Here is a 15845-nt window from a genome sequence, read left to right on the forward strand (position 1 = left end):
AAAGGCAAAATAACGCATGCATGTTTTCTTAATATGATAATTAAAAACCAACAGACTGATGAAAATGCGGGACATTTTCTCAATATGTGACGTGCGGGACAAGGGGTGAAAATGCTGTGCGGTAGGCCTACAACGCAAAGCGGGACGGGTGGTCACCCTACCTCCAGTACGCCTATATAGGTCGTTTGTCACTTCCCTGAAATACGACCCATATGAGCGTTTACTAAAGTTGCGCCCCTATCGACAACAGGACACTTTCATTTTAATGCTTTGTTTCCTTATATTGGCGTCATATTTCGGGTTTTGCGTCTCTCAATTGTTGCAAAATACAACATCATGTAAGCATGTGATCATGCAATCGTGGGTTCGATCCCAGGGAACGCATGTGCTCATAAAGTGTATATGCACTATAAATCACTGGGTAGGTTTAGGGGTGGGGTGGGTGGGTGTAGTTGTTAATGAAAACGATTTTTGTTAAATGGAAATATGACAAATGGTGGTAAAAAGTCCACACATTGCATTTAAACATGGGCGTCACTGGGCCCTTTTTAGGGGGGCATCAGCCCCCCCTAAACTTGTGCCCAGCCCCCCTAAAAAAATTGTGATGAACCCTTATAACATATGAAACTTGCGTGAGGCTTCGCCTTCGTCCCGTCTTTTAATCCGCGTTAATCAGCGTGTTCTTCAATCCGCTGTGGCGGCGAATAGAGCGCACTTCAGGAGCAGAGGTGTGTGCGTTGATCTGAGCCTCATTGGTCTGTCACCGCTCATCAATGTCAACATATTGGAGGAAAAACTCAGCCTAGGCGGGCTTTATGTACGCACAGAATCTGCTGAGGCTGAGCGCGAATTTTAGCAGCACGACTCGACGTCAAGTGTGAGAGATGCAAGGACATATTTGACAGCTGCTTCAAGTCAGAAATGTTAAACAAATGACAAAAATATTCAGGCAAATTAATAAACTTTTGTCTAATTTCGCCATTTTGATTTGAAATAGGCCTATGTAATGTCATTTATAATATAATTAACAAACAAGAAACATTAACAAAGCCGTTTTCTTCAGATTAGGATTAATAGTGCATATTGTAAATAAATGTAATTCCATTTGTAGCATTCAGTAAATAAAAAAGCTCAGCTTTTTTCAGCCTGTATTGGGCATAAGATTAGTAGCCTAATGAATGTGTGCATATTGTGAATTAATTTAATACATTTAGTTACCTAGTTTCCTGTTAGCCTTCAGTAAATTAACATCTACAAAAATGATTCATAAAACATATATCAGTTAAACATGTTTACTGTCTTCGCTGACTAAAATGGAAAAAACTTAATCAGTCATATCTGCCCACTGCCATGGTTTAAGCTATTGTTATCAATTTTTGGGGCGTTCAGAACATCTTAAAATGCACATACTGTATGTAGATCATGGAAATCTAAATGTTCTCGGGGGAGCCCCTGAACCCCCCTAACTACCTCACATTTGGGATCTCAGTGATTATAAACCTGCCTACATTGTATGATTAAAGGATGTACAATATGGTCATGCAGAATAAGCCATAAATATTTGCTTTATAAGTAATAATAAACAGCCAATATCCTAATATGCATACTAATAAGCTACTAGTTAATAGTGAGAATTGGACCCTAAACTAAAGTGTTACCATTTTTTTTCCTCCATACCCTCACTAAAATGAAAATCCTAGAAACACCCCTGCATTTAAATGAACATGCATTTTGATTGGTAAAGACAGTGACAGAAGTAACACGACACTGTCATTATTTTTATGTCAGCTAGAGGGCGCAAGACATTAAAACGTAAATAAACGTTGTAATAAGGTGCTTGAAAAACGACCTATGGAGTCGTTTTTTTGGAGGACAGTCTGAATCTAATCACTGTTGAAGATGAAATTAGTAGCTAGTAATTCATTAAATAATAGGCTACTTAAAAAAGTAAATAATACGCTACTTTTTAAATATGAAACGAAAACCGCCAGTAGCTAGTAGGTTAGCTACTGTATTAATGAGTGAGTTGAATTCAACTGATTCGTTCAAAGTGCTAATTTGTTTAACTTGACAAACAACTGTATTTATGAATGGGTAGCTTAAATAAATCATTTACTCATCTGATTTGTTCAGATATGTTGAATCTTTGAGGAATCAAACACAGTGTTGCTCAGAGATGCAGCGGTTGTGCTGTTTGTTCTGTTTTCTTTGATAGAGCAAAAACAGAATCACAATGTGTCTATGGAAGTTACTCAGTAACTTCTTTTTTTCTGTTGTCACAGTGCAGATGTTCGGAAAGACAGCACTGTTGCTTGTGTGATAACTCATATATCATAGATTTATGTAATAAATACAAAGAAAAGGAACTTATTAAATAGTTTTTGTTCACAAATTTTGATGACATTTCTGCCCCACTATAGTGTGATGGCAGTGAGATGGGAGTGAGCGCTCAAAACCATTCAGATCGCATAGTTTAGTGGAAAAAAAATAACAGAAATCTAGCCTAGAAATCTAGACGCACCCTAGCAGCAGCAAATCTAATTTGCAGCCAGGGTAGTCTAGCAACTCTCCGTTGGTTTGCGAGCTGGAAAAACCAAACTCTGGTCAGGCCAATCACATCGTGTATAGAGTCGGTGGGCGGGCTTAACATAATGACGACAGAGATGTGGCGGTTCCGCGTGCTACTCGTAAACAAAGAAGCTGGCGAACAGCGGTCTTTCGAATCGGCTTTGGCCGCAACTCTGGAAGACGTCTTAAAGGAACACTCCACTTTTTTTGAAAATAGGCTCATTTTCCATCTCCCCTAGAGTTAAACAGTTGAGTTTTACCGTTTGCGAATCGATTCAGCCGATCTCTGGGTCTGGCGGTAGCACTTTTAGCATAGCTTAGCATAGATCATTGAATCTGATTAGACCGTTAGCATCCCGCTCAAAAAATGACCAAAGAGTTTCGATATTTTTCATATTTAAAACTTGACTCTATTTTGAAGTTACATCGTGTACTAAGACCGACGAAAAATTTAAGGTTGCGATTTTCTAGGCTGATATGGCTAGGAACTATACTCTCATTCCTGCGTAATAAACAAGGAACTTTGCTATTGATATTACACAGCGCCTGAAATCGACACTTTTCATTTTCCGTCGGCCTTAGTACACGATGTAACAACAGAAGAGTCAAGTTTTAAATAGGAAAAATATCAAAACTCTTTGGTCAGTTTTTGAGCGAGATGCTAACGGTCTAATCAGATTCAATGATCCATGCTAAGCTATGCTAAAAGTGCTACCGCCAGACCTGGAGATCGGCTGAATGGATTAGAAAACGGTAAAACTCGACTGTTTAACTCTAGGGGAGTGAGAAAATGAGGCCATTTTCAAAAAAAGTGGCGTGTTCCTTTAAGAAAGGAGGATGTGTTCAGAGTTTTGCCGACCGGATACGGCAAAGGTTTTAATCTATCAACTAGCTCTGCTTCACCTTCTTCGTTGCTCTGGTTGGTTGTAGCACTATCCTATTGCGTGCAGAGGGAATTTGAAAGACAACCGTTTATCCCGCCCCTCAGATTGAGCCCTGCCAAAGGTGTGTTCTCGTCTGAAAACAGTGCTCGAGAGAGTCTTTTTGCGAAATGATTTAAAATTTGAATGCTTAAACTGTAAAAAGAGACTTAAATCAGGCTTTCTAGTTTCTAAATAACAAGCAGATTTTTTGATGGCAAGCAACCGAAAACCATGATCTCTCTCAAAATCTGGTTTATTATCTCTCTTTAAATCGGTTATTTGGCATGGGGCCTCAGGGTGGGACAACCTTCTGATTGGGTGCCGGGCCTGCTGTAATACACGTAACAGGCAAATATACGTGCAATCACAGGTATTTATTGCAAAAACAGACAAAACAAACTGTATTAAAGTATTACAAATAACTCATGTTGCAAGTCTTCTGAAGCCATACGATATCTTTATGTGAAGAACAGAGAGGATCTTGTGTTTTAAAGGGGTCCTATTATGCCTTTTTACAAGATGTAAAATAAGTCTCTGATGTCAAGATGAGTGTGTATGTGAAGTTTTTGCTCAAATAATTAATCACATTTTTTTTATAGCATGTTAAATTTGTCACTTTTGAGGGTAAGCAAAAACGCACCATATTTGTGTGTGTCCCTTTAAATGCAAATGAGCTGCTGCTCACAGCCCCCTTTCAGGAAGAGGGCGGAGCTTCAAGAGCTCATGTTTACCTCACGCAGACACACACTGAAAATGTCAGAAACTGTTCAGCCTTTTTATGTTCAAATCGGAGTCGGACAATGATGGAGAGACTCAAGAAGAAGTGACAACATGTAGAATGAGACAGGACGTTTCTGAATGGTTAGTTGATGAATTTATGTAGCTGATGTGGAGTTACTATCTTCATTGATTTGCATATTCTGTCATTATAATCTATAAATCACTCGTGTGGGAACTGTTGTAAGATGCACAGAGCCAGAGAATATCTGCTGCATGAAGACAGAACAGGTATAGTTTAATTATGTAATTAATTAAAGTTTAATTAATTATGTAAATTTTAGGGTTAGTGATGTCACTAACCTGTGAAGAAGCTCATTGTAGTCCCTACCAGCCGTTTGTTGTAGTCCTTAAAAAGTGATTTCTGTAAAAGAAAATATCTCCCTTTGCTTTGAACTTTGAGCGTCGTAACTTTGCAGATGTTGTTTATGCTCAAACAGCAAAATTACACACTAACTAAAGTTAAAAAAGTGAAATTATAATCAACCAGCCCTTTAAAAGGTTGACTATAACATACTTAAGACACTTTTGGTTCATAGGATGTGGATGAAAAACATAAAAGTTTAACCGTCTATGCCAAGGTTTGACATTTTGAATTATTAGTGACAGCATGTGCTGTCCAACGACTGCTCATTTATATTAAGATAGCTCAGAAATTGTTTTACTGCTTAAAAAGCTTTTGGTTTTCATTTAGTGCTTAAATGAATGTCAGTGAATTTTAATTTAATGATGTTAATTTAATGCATTGTTAATGGTCCTAGAACAGACACTTGTGGCACTCCGGCCTTTATTAGTGCTAATCTGAACATGAAACCCTAGCAATTATTTGTTTCCAAAAATGTATTGAAAGGTTGCCTGTAACATACTTAAGAAACTTTTGGTTTAAAAGCAAAACAAGGATTTGAGGTGTGAAGGAAATCACCGTCTCTTCCGGATGAAAGACGTTTGTCCTTGAGCAAGACAGGCTGCTGTAGGGGACTGTTGATGAAAAACATCAGTTAACTGTTTATGCCAAAGGGTTGACATTTTGAATCATTATGTATTGGTACAATCCAGTGGTTTGAAATGAACATTTTTTTTTTTTTTTTTTTTTTGTCATTTTGACTTTAGAAAGCTGATGCCAGGGACTGTTGTCATGTTTCTATTCTCAGGCCCTGACTAGCAGCTGTCATATTTATTAATTTACTGATACATCCAGTATTAACAGTCACTTTACAAGATCTATCTATCTATCTATCTATCTATCTATCTATCTATCTATCTATCTATCTATCTATCTATCTATCTATCTATCTATCTATCTATCTATCTATCTATCTATCTATCTATCTATCTATCTATCTATCTATCTATCTATCTATCTATCTATCTATCTATCTATCTATCTATCTATCTATCTATCGAACCTGAAGTAGATTACATGAGTTTGATCGCTGTTTGTGACTCTGCTGCCCTCTTCAGTCTCGTATGTGGTGTTACACACTTGACATGAGGCAATATGGAGCTTAAGCATCACTTCATGAGAGCAAAAGCACATTTGTTTGACTTAATGAGTTGTTTTTACGAGATTTGTTGTGTTAACCTGTAGGTGAAGGAAGCCATGCAGAGAATCCACGACAGAGGAAACATAGGGAAGCTCATTTTGGATGTGGAAAAGTCTCCCACGCCTTTGGTGAGTGAGTCATCTGAAAACCTCTCTTTGAATTCAGACCAGTGTTCTAAGGCAAGCGAAACATTATGTGCACAACATTATAATTATCATGTCAGTGATTGGTGCTGCCCTTTCATTTTCATAATGTCTTGCATTGTTCAGTTTTCTAACATTATTATTTTTCACATTCAGTGTACACACTCTCCAAAACTGTGAGAGAAAAGAAATGTTCTTTTATGAAGCACCAGGGACGTCGTTAGGCCTATTTTAGGGGGGCTGAAGCTACCCCAAAATGTTCCTAAGCCCCCCTAAATGATAATTAGAACTACGATAACAATTTGATTTATCAATAACTGTATCCTCATTTATATTTAGACGCAACAAATTATAAATATCCAGCTACAAAAAAATAGCCGAGAAGTCGGAAGTTGGACAGAAGTACGAGTTGTGCTATCAAGATGATGCACCGCGTCTCCTTGCATTGGTGTGAACTGTGGCAGCTTTCAGAGCGTTGCAGACCGGAGCGCTACTGCAAGTTACTGTCTGGACTCGAGGATTCATCTCCTCTCGTCGTTACCAAGGTTATAATCGTTAACGAAAATGAACGAAAAAACTAAAACTCGGTGGGTTGTCGTTAACTGAAAAAAAAAACAAAAAAAAAAACAGAGGCATTACAAAAAAAACGATATATCTAACCAAATCTGTAATGTGTGTTTGGCAAAACTAACTAAAATAAAATTATAGATTAAAATGTCCTTAGCTGTCGTCTTTATCAATGTCTTTCATAGAGCAAATAACGTTCAGCTGCATTTCCTTTCCCTGCGTCTCTCACTCACGCACGCCGCGCCCCACACACACACATACACACACACACACACACACACACACACACAGCCCATCCCCTTCGTGCGAGTGTTTGACGTTGAAACTAGCAAGTTCGCGAAAGGTTGGTATCTCGTGAACACCTTTACACTATCACACATTAAAAAGTGGTATAAAAATATTTTTAATTCAGGATATAATTTTGTCAGTGTTAATGTCGATCCGAGAAAGCGATTGCTACTTTAGAAAGTTAACTAGTCACAAGTTTGAGGTAAAATGCACTTGGGTTGTCGACGTCAAAACACTATATAAGCTGTGATTCAAATATTAAATAATGTTATGTCATTAGGCTATTGTAGGCTATAGGGTAAATTTAGTATAGGGTGTGAAAACTGTACAGCTGTGGCATTTGTATAGGTTTAGCTCAATTTAGGTTTAGCTGTATATTTGTATTTTATCTCAAATGGGTTGAATACATGCGGTTCTGTGTAATTAAATAGCATTCTGTGGACAACTTATATAGAGAGGAATTAGATATTGTGTGCTATTACTTTATCATGTACATGAGCAGACAGATAGCATTTTCATTGTTTATAGTAACTCATCAGGAGCAAAGTCTGGCCTAAGTAAATTCCCCCATGCAGCTTTGATGTGTCTAAAAGCTAACATTACAGTAACTTTTCTTTAACAGAGTAGAAATGGATGAAGAGGATTTCTGTCACATTTTACTTGTTAACATCTTGGTTTCTTGACTGGTTGTTGACATAAGTGTAGCTCTAGATGTGAGTGCAAAGATTTTGCAAACGCAAATTACAAATACCCTGGGGGCTAAGCCCCCCCTGTCTTCCAATCCTAGTGACGTCCCTGTGAAGCACAAAGGCACATTTGAATAATGCACCTGTTTAGAAGGAACAAAAAATGGTATTGTGACACTGATCCACGAGTCAGGCGACATCACCTCAGCAGTTTCCATGGAGACTGCGCCTTATGACGCTGTTCTCAGAGGAGAGGCATAAACAGTGGAAATAGTGGCGTACAACAGTGTGCTCTCATGAAATTTACCTTAATAATAAATATATAATAAATAATAGAATAACAGAATAATAAACCTGAGGTTTTGGGAGCAACTGAAGAGAAACATCTGAAATATTTTTTTTATATATATATATATATATATATATATATATATATATATATATATATATATATATATATATATATATATATATATATATATAGCTCAGAAGCCTTGATCTGCTGCATCTTAGATGTTTCTCCTTGAAGATGGAAGGTTTTAGAAGAAACAACTGAGAGTGTCTAAACTGTAACACAATAACTACCCAAACACTGGGTTGTTACGTCTGTCCCAGGATCTGTGTAACACAAAATCTACCCAAACACTGGGTTGTTACGTCTGACCCAGGATCTGAGTAACACAATAACTACCCAAACACTGGGTTGTTACGTCTGACCCAGGATCTGAGTAACACAATAACTACCCAAACACTGGGTTGTTACGTCTGACCCAGGATCTGGGTAACACAATAACTACCCAAACACTGGGTTGTCATGTCTGTCCCAGGATCTGGGTAACACAATAACTACCCAAACACTGGGTTGTTACATCTGACCCAGGATCTGTGTAACACAATAACTACCCAAACACTGGGTTGTTACGTCTGACCCAGGATCTGTGTAACACAAAAACTACCAAAAAACACTGGGTTGTTACATCTGACCCAGGATCTGTGTAACACAAAAACTACTCAAACACTGGGTTGTTACATCTGACCCAGGATCTGTGTAACACAAAAACTACTCAAACACTGGGTTGTTACGTCTGACCCAGGATCTGGGTAACACAAAAACTACCCAAACACTGGGTTGTTACGTCCGACCCAGGATCTGAGTAACACAAAAACTACCCAAACACTGGGTTGTTATATCTGACCCAGGATCTGAGTAACACAAAAACTACCCAAACACTGGGTTGTTACATCTGACCCAGGATCTGGGTAACACAAAAACTACCCAAACACTGGGTTGTTACGTCCGACCCAGGATCTGAGTAACACAAAAACTACCCAAACACTGGGTTGTTACGTCTGACCCAGGATCTGTGTAACACAAAAACTACTCAAACACTGGGTTGTTACGTCTGACCCAGGATCTGGGTAACACAAAAACTACTCAAACACTGGGTTGTTACGTCTGACCCAGGATCTGTGTAACACAATAACTACCCAAACACTGGGTTGTTACATCTGACCCAGGATCTGTGTAACACAAAAACTACTCAAACACTGGGTTGTTACGTCTGACCCAGGATCTGGGTAACACAAAAACTACCAAAAAACACTGGGTTGTCATGTCTGTCCCAGGATCTGGGTAACAAAAAAACTACCCAAACACTGGGTTGTTACATCTGACCCAGGATCTGGGTAACACAATAACTACCCAAACACTGGGTTGTTACATCTGACCCAGGATCTGTGTAACACAAAAACTACTCAAACACGGGGTTGTTACGTCTGACCCAGGATCTGGGTAACACAAAAACTACCCAAACACTGGGTTATTACGTCTGACCCAGGATCTGTGTAACACAATAACTACCCAAACACTGGGTTGTTACATCTGACCCAGGATCTGGGTAACACAAAAACTACCCAAACACTGGGTTGTTACGTCTGACGGAGGATCTGTGTAACACAATAACTACCCAAACACTGGGTTGTTACGTCTGACCCAGGATCTGTGTAACACAAAACTTACCCAAACACTGGGTTGTTACATCTGACCCAGGATCTGTGTAACACAAAAACTACCCAAACACTGGGTTGTTACGTCCGTCCCATGATCTGGGTAACACAAAAAACTACCCAAACACTGGGTTGTTACGTCTGTCCCAGGATCTGGGTAACACAAAAAACTACCCAAACACTGGGTTGTTACGTCTGTCCCATGATCTGGGTAACACAAAAACTACCCAAACACTGGGTTGTTACTTCCGTCCCATGATCTGGGTAACACAAAAAACTACCCAAACACTGGGTTGTTATGTCTGTCCCAGGATCTGTGTAACACAATAACTACCCAAACACTGGGTTATGTCCCAGGATCTGGGTAACACAAAAACTACCCAAACACTGGGTTGTTACGTCTGACGGAGGATCTGGGTAACACAAAAACTACCCAAACACTGGGTTGTTACATCTGACGGAGGATCTGGGTAACACAAAAACTACCCAAACACTGGGTTGTTACGTCTGACGGAGGATCTGGGTAACACAAAAACTACCCAAACACTGGGTTGTTACGTCTGACGGAGGATCTGGGTAACACAAAAACTACCCAAACACTGGGTTGTTACGTCTGACGGAGGATCTGGGTAACACAAAAACTACCCAAACACTGGGTTGTTACGTCTGACGGAGGATCTGGGTAACACAAAAACTACCCAAACACTGGGTTGTTACGTCTGACGGAGGATCTGGGTAACACAAAAACTACCCAAACACTGGGTTGTTACGTCTGACGCAGGATCTGTGTAACACAAAACTTACCCAAACACTGGGTTGTTACGTCTGACCCAGGATCTGAGTAACACAAAACTTACCCAAACACTGGGTTGTTACATCTGACCCAGGATCTGAGTAACACAAAAACTACCCAAACACTGGGTTGTTACATCTGACCCAGGATCTGAGTAACACAAAAACTACCCAAACACTGGGTTGTTACATCTGACCCAGGATCTGAGTAACACAAAAACTACCCAAACACTGGGTTGTTACGTCTGACCCAGGATCTGTGTAACACAAAAACTACCCAAACACTGGGTTGTTACATCTGACCCAGGATCTAAGTAACACAAAAACTACCCAAACACTGGGTTGTTACGTCTGACCCAGGATCTGGGTAACACAAAAACTACTCAAACACTGAACAAATCCTGTCAGTCAGTGTGAAAACACATGATTTTTCTTTTTCTCTTTCAGATGGCCAATGACAGCACAGAGACCAGTGAAGCCGGTGAGGAGGAAGAGGAACAGGAGGGAGACATCGACAACAAGGAGCGAATGCCCTTCATTCAGTGAACCCAGACACAACCAGAGACTGCCATGACCCGTGCCATTATGAAACATATGTTAGTGTGATGTGTTTGCTCTGTTGTTTGTCTGTATCTTTGGAAGTTTTGGACAATGCAGTCAAAAGAACCCCAAAACACTGGGGGCCAGATTTACTAACAGCACAAACCCTCTTCTGGTGTTAAAAACTACTGTCAGGATTTACTAAAGACACGCAGTGATAAATTAGCGCTGAAAAGCCGTGGACAGGGTTATTTTTGCGGCTGATCTTATTGCATATGCATTTGTAGGAGTTTCTCTTTCAGACAGTATTAATGAGAGGAGAGTGTTTAATTGCTCGTCAATTTACTGGTGTTTGCTCCATTATTTAACGCCCCAGAAAAGCACGTCTTAAACCAGATGCTAATTTGCGCTGCTCTTGGTAGATTGTGTTGGTCATTATGGAAATGATCCGGCTGCGTCTGTGTTCTTTCATTTAGACGTGGTCAGATCAGGCTTTTTCTCAAGCTGATGTGCCCTGTTTAGTAAATCTGGCCCTGTTGTGCTGTTTAATGTTTGATTGAAGTGCCATTCTTAGTGCAGTGTTGAATTGTTGCAGTGTTTCAGCCCAAAACGTCATTATTGGATTGACTTTTCCTGAATGCCTTTTGCAGCCTTTCGGATGTTTTATTTGGGCCTGGCAATCCGTGGATTGACAGATTGCTGCAGTCAAAGTCCAGAATTAACACTTGCCAAGAGACGAATGGTTCTGGCAAGTAAATGAAATGCAGCAACTTTATAAGGAGCTGCAGTTTTAAACATGGTGTAGGTCGAACGGTAGGACCCTCACTGATATAAGGGACTTTAAATCTTCAAGTGTCTTCTTATGACGTTTACCTCAGTGGCCAATTTACCATCACATGCTTATTAAGGAAAAGATTTTTGGGAATGTTCCTCACAATAAAGGAATATTCACTACCAATTCAAAGGAAGAACTACCCCCAAAATTAAACAAATGTTCATGTCATTCCAAACCTGCATGATTTTCATTCTCCTGCTGAACACAGAAGATGAAATTTGAAATAATGTTGGAATGGATGTCTGATGAAAGCCTTGAAGCTGGCAGAAACAAACCGTTTTTTAAAGAAATACACCCAAGTCTGTTTACAGTGTGTGTTGCACTTTTCTTCGACAGCGTCTGACTTTTATTTTCATCTTTTTGGAAGAATATTAGCATTATCACTTCCATTGTACGGACAAAAACAACAACAACCCTTTTCCCATTTTCAACCCATTTTCTTTTTTAAACGTCTTTTTCGTCATACAGGTTTGGAACGACACGAGGGTGAGAAAATGATGACAGAATTTAACACATAACAACTTTGTGGACCACATTTTTGTGACAATATTGATTACCACAAACATAATTTGTACTCTTTCCTAAACTATATATACAGTCTGGCTCAAAAGTTTACACACCCCTTGTGAAAAATGTGAATCATTTTAAGAGGGATCATACAAAATTCATGTTATTTTTTTATTTTGTACTGTCCTGAATAAGATATTTGACATAAAAGATGTTTACATATAGTCCACAAGACAAAAAATGACAGTGCTGTGTGTCGTTCCCTGATGATCCATGGCTGTGTGTGTGTTTTGTGATGTTGTTCTTCAGAAAAATCCTCCAGGACCTGCCAGGGTGAAAACTTTTGAACAAGATGAAGGTGTTTTTATTTATATATTTTTCTTCTTCTTTCATTTAGTACTGCCCTTCAGAAGCAACAGAAGATATTTGCATGTTTCCCGCAAGACAAGTTAAGTAAAAAAAAAAATCTTGATCTTCAAATGCAAAAAGTTGTATATTTGTGGTAAAATTATTCACAAGATTCTGCAAGGGGTGTGTAAACTTTTGAGCAAGATTGTATACATACTATACAGACTCTATATATATACTATATTGGCAGAGGTTTTGGGATAACTGATGTTACATGCACATGAACTTTAATGTCATCCCATTCTTTAATATGGAGTTGGCCCACCCTTTGCAGCTATAACAGCTTCAACTCTTCTGGGAAGGCTTTCCACAAGGTTTAGGAGTGTGTTTATGGGAATATTTGACCATTCTTCTAGAAGCGCATTTGTGAGGTCAGGCACTGATGTTGGATGAGAAGGCCTGGCTCTTAGTCTCCGCTCTAATTCATCCCAAAGGTGTTCAATCGGGTTGAGGTCAGGACTCTGTGCAGGTCAGTCAAGTTCCTCCACACCAAACTCGCTCATCCATGTCTTTATGGAGCGACGCTTTGTGCACTGGTGCTCAGTCATGCTGGGACAGGAAGGGGCCGTCCCCAAACTGTTCCCACAAAGTTGGGAGCATGAAATTGTCCAAAAGGTCTCGGTATGCTGAAGCATTAAGAGTTCCTTTCACTGGAACTAAGAGGCCAAGCCCAAACCTTGAAAACAACCCCCACACCATAATCCCCCCTCCACCAAACTTTACACTTGGCACAATGCAGTCAGGCAAGTCCCGTTCTCCTGGCAACCGCCAAACCCAGACTCGTCCATCAGATTGCCAGACAGAGAAGCGTGATTGGTCACTCCAGAGAACACGTCTCCACTGCTCTAGAGTCCAGTGGTTTTCCACGCTTTGCATTGCACTTGGTGATGTAAGGCTTGGATGAGCTGCTCGGCCATGGAAACCCATTCCCTGAAGCTCTACACACTGTTCTTGAGCTAATCTGAAGGCCACATGAAGTTTGGAGGTCTGTAGCGATTGACTCTGCAGAAAGTTGGCGACTTCTGTGACCCTCAGCATGCGCTGACCCCGCTCTGTGATTTTACGTGGCCAACCACTTCATGGCTGAGTTGCTGTTGTTCCCAATTGCTTCCACTTTGTTATAACACAACTAACAGTTGAGCGTGGAATATTTAGTAGTGAGGAAATTTCACGAATGGTCTTATTGCACAGGTGGCAACCTTGAGTTCTCTGAGCTCCTGAGAGCGACCCATTCTCTCACAAATGTTTGTAGAAGCGTCTGCATGCCTAGTGCTTGCTTTATACACCTGTGGCCATGAAGTGATTGGAACACCTGAACTCAATGATTTGGAGGGGTGTCCCAATACTTTTGGCAATATAGTGTATATATCAAGGTTACAGTGAGGTACTTACAAAGGAGGTTAATAGGCTCAGTTTTTGGAGGATTAAAAGCAGAAATGTGCTTATATAAGCTTATATCATTTTATAAAATCACTTCCAGCTGTAAAGCTGCTACATTTTTATAGTTGTAATAGGGTTGTAGGTTTTTATGTTAAAATTAAATTAATTTTAAGTTGAATTGAGTTTAACCTCACCCTGAAAAGTTGAATAATTTGTTCACACTTATTGTTTACATTAAAATAGGGGGGAAAAAATCATGTTTTTCTGACAATTTTTCAGATTATGGCTCAAATATGATTCTCTGAGTAACACAGTGAACACAAGAAAAGACAACTACATAAAGCCAGTGTGTGTGTGTGTGTGTGTGTGTGTGCGCAGAGTTCTACTGGAGCTTATTGTAGTCATGCAGGTAACTACCTGCATCCAAGAATAAAAATCATCTTCGTTACCCTTTGTTCATCTCAGATCATAAAGATATTATTTAAGCCTTTTAAAAGACATTTAAATGAGTTGTCATTATCAGCGACATGATGTACTATAACCCAAACAGTTCACCTCAAAACTGAAATTCTGTCATCATTTTTCTCACCCTCATGTTGTTCCAGACCCACATGGCTTTCTTTCTCCTATGGTACACAAAAGGAGATATTTGAAAGATTGCTCTTTTCCATGTGGGTGAGTAAATGATGACAGAAGTGTGTTTTGGGTGAACTGTCCCTTTAAAGAATCACAGGAAAACGTTTTGACATTAAGGTGAAAGTCGGGTCTCATCTTCAAACTAGTAACCGACAACAACAAAAAATGAAACATATATTCTTAGTGCCTTATCTGCACTGAGGACCAGAAGGCTTTTTCTCTTTGTAATTTATGGAGAATAGACTTTAATGTCAAAAATATTTAATGAAAATCTTTTCTGGCCTACATATACCTCATAAATGAAAACTTTGATTGTGTTCTCATGTGGTATTATATTTTTGTTGTGTTTAACAAAATTAGTTTTTTTTATTCAACTCTTCTCTAATAATTAAACTAGTTGGCTTTATATAGAGTATATACAAAAACAGTTTTATTTTACAATAAGATGACTGAAAAAAAAGACTGATAATAATGACCCATTTACCCTCTTTCTAGATAGGCCCACAAAGGAAGTAGTTTTTTGCTTGTTTCTTTAATGCACATTATGTGAAACTCAGACGTATGTGACAGCATCGTTCCACATTTTCCTGTCATGGTTTTGGGTTACAGTTATGTGAGATTTGTTTAAAAACTTGCCTTAAAGATAAAGCACTACATTTCTGATGTGTTAGCCAATATCCGCTCAAAACACACAAAAGTATTGTTGCTGTGTAGTTTAGTTAGTAGACGTGCTTTTATGTTAGACTGTGATATATTGCAAACACATGAAACCTGAATAAAATGTTGTGCAGAGCATTTGTGTGGAGTGCGATTTGGTGTTTATGCCATTAAAATGCTGTTCCGTGCATCAACCAAACAACATTTGACACGGCATATCTGATTTTTTTCACAGAAATGAGAAATGGTAGCGCATGACAGACACAAATGTTAGATTGTTTTCTCTCGGTAACCCCTGAGGTCACTCTCACAAATGGCACTGTGGAAATTAACAAAGCATCACTTTGCTCTTTCCAGTTCAAAATATTACAGTCAGTGGCCTTTGCAGGGTTTTGCTAATCAGAAAGTTGAAATATGACTAGATAAAAATATGTTTGACCTTTCCCATGGATTTTCTAACCGTCACTGTGGTGATGCAAATATTTGCCATATTGATTTGCCTGAAAATCGTCATGTTATAGCCACAAATATCTCCAGGATTACCTCACCAGAAATTAAAATGTTGAAGAATATTTCTGGGATTGAAG

At 39.2% G+C, this 15845-nt stretch overlaps 1 protein-coding gene across 1 annotated transcript in view; it reads left to right on the plus strand.

Moving 5' to 3' along the window:
• The window catches only part of vat1l (vesicle amine transport 1-like), an 84982-nt gene extending 69528 nt beyond the window's left edge, over positions 1 to 15454 (plus strand). Inside the window, exons 8-9 of the mRNA XM_079838062.1 lie at positions 5857 to 5940; positions 10743 to 15454. Of these exons, the coding sequence (XP_079694188.1) occupies positions 5857 to 5940; positions 10743 to 10841 (183 nt within the window). The 3' untranslated portion in view covers positions 10842 to 15454. The remainder of the gene's footprint in view (positions 1 to 5856; positions 5941 to 10742) is intronic.
• Positions 15455 to 15845: the final 391 nt, after the last annotated feature.

This window comes from Gobio gobio, assembly GCF_949357685.1.
Source record: "Gobio gobio genome assembly, chromosome: 2".
Taxonomy (NCBI): domain Eukaryota; kingdom Metazoa; phylum Chordata; class Actinopteri; order Cypriniformes; family Gobionidae; genus Gobio; species Gobio gobio.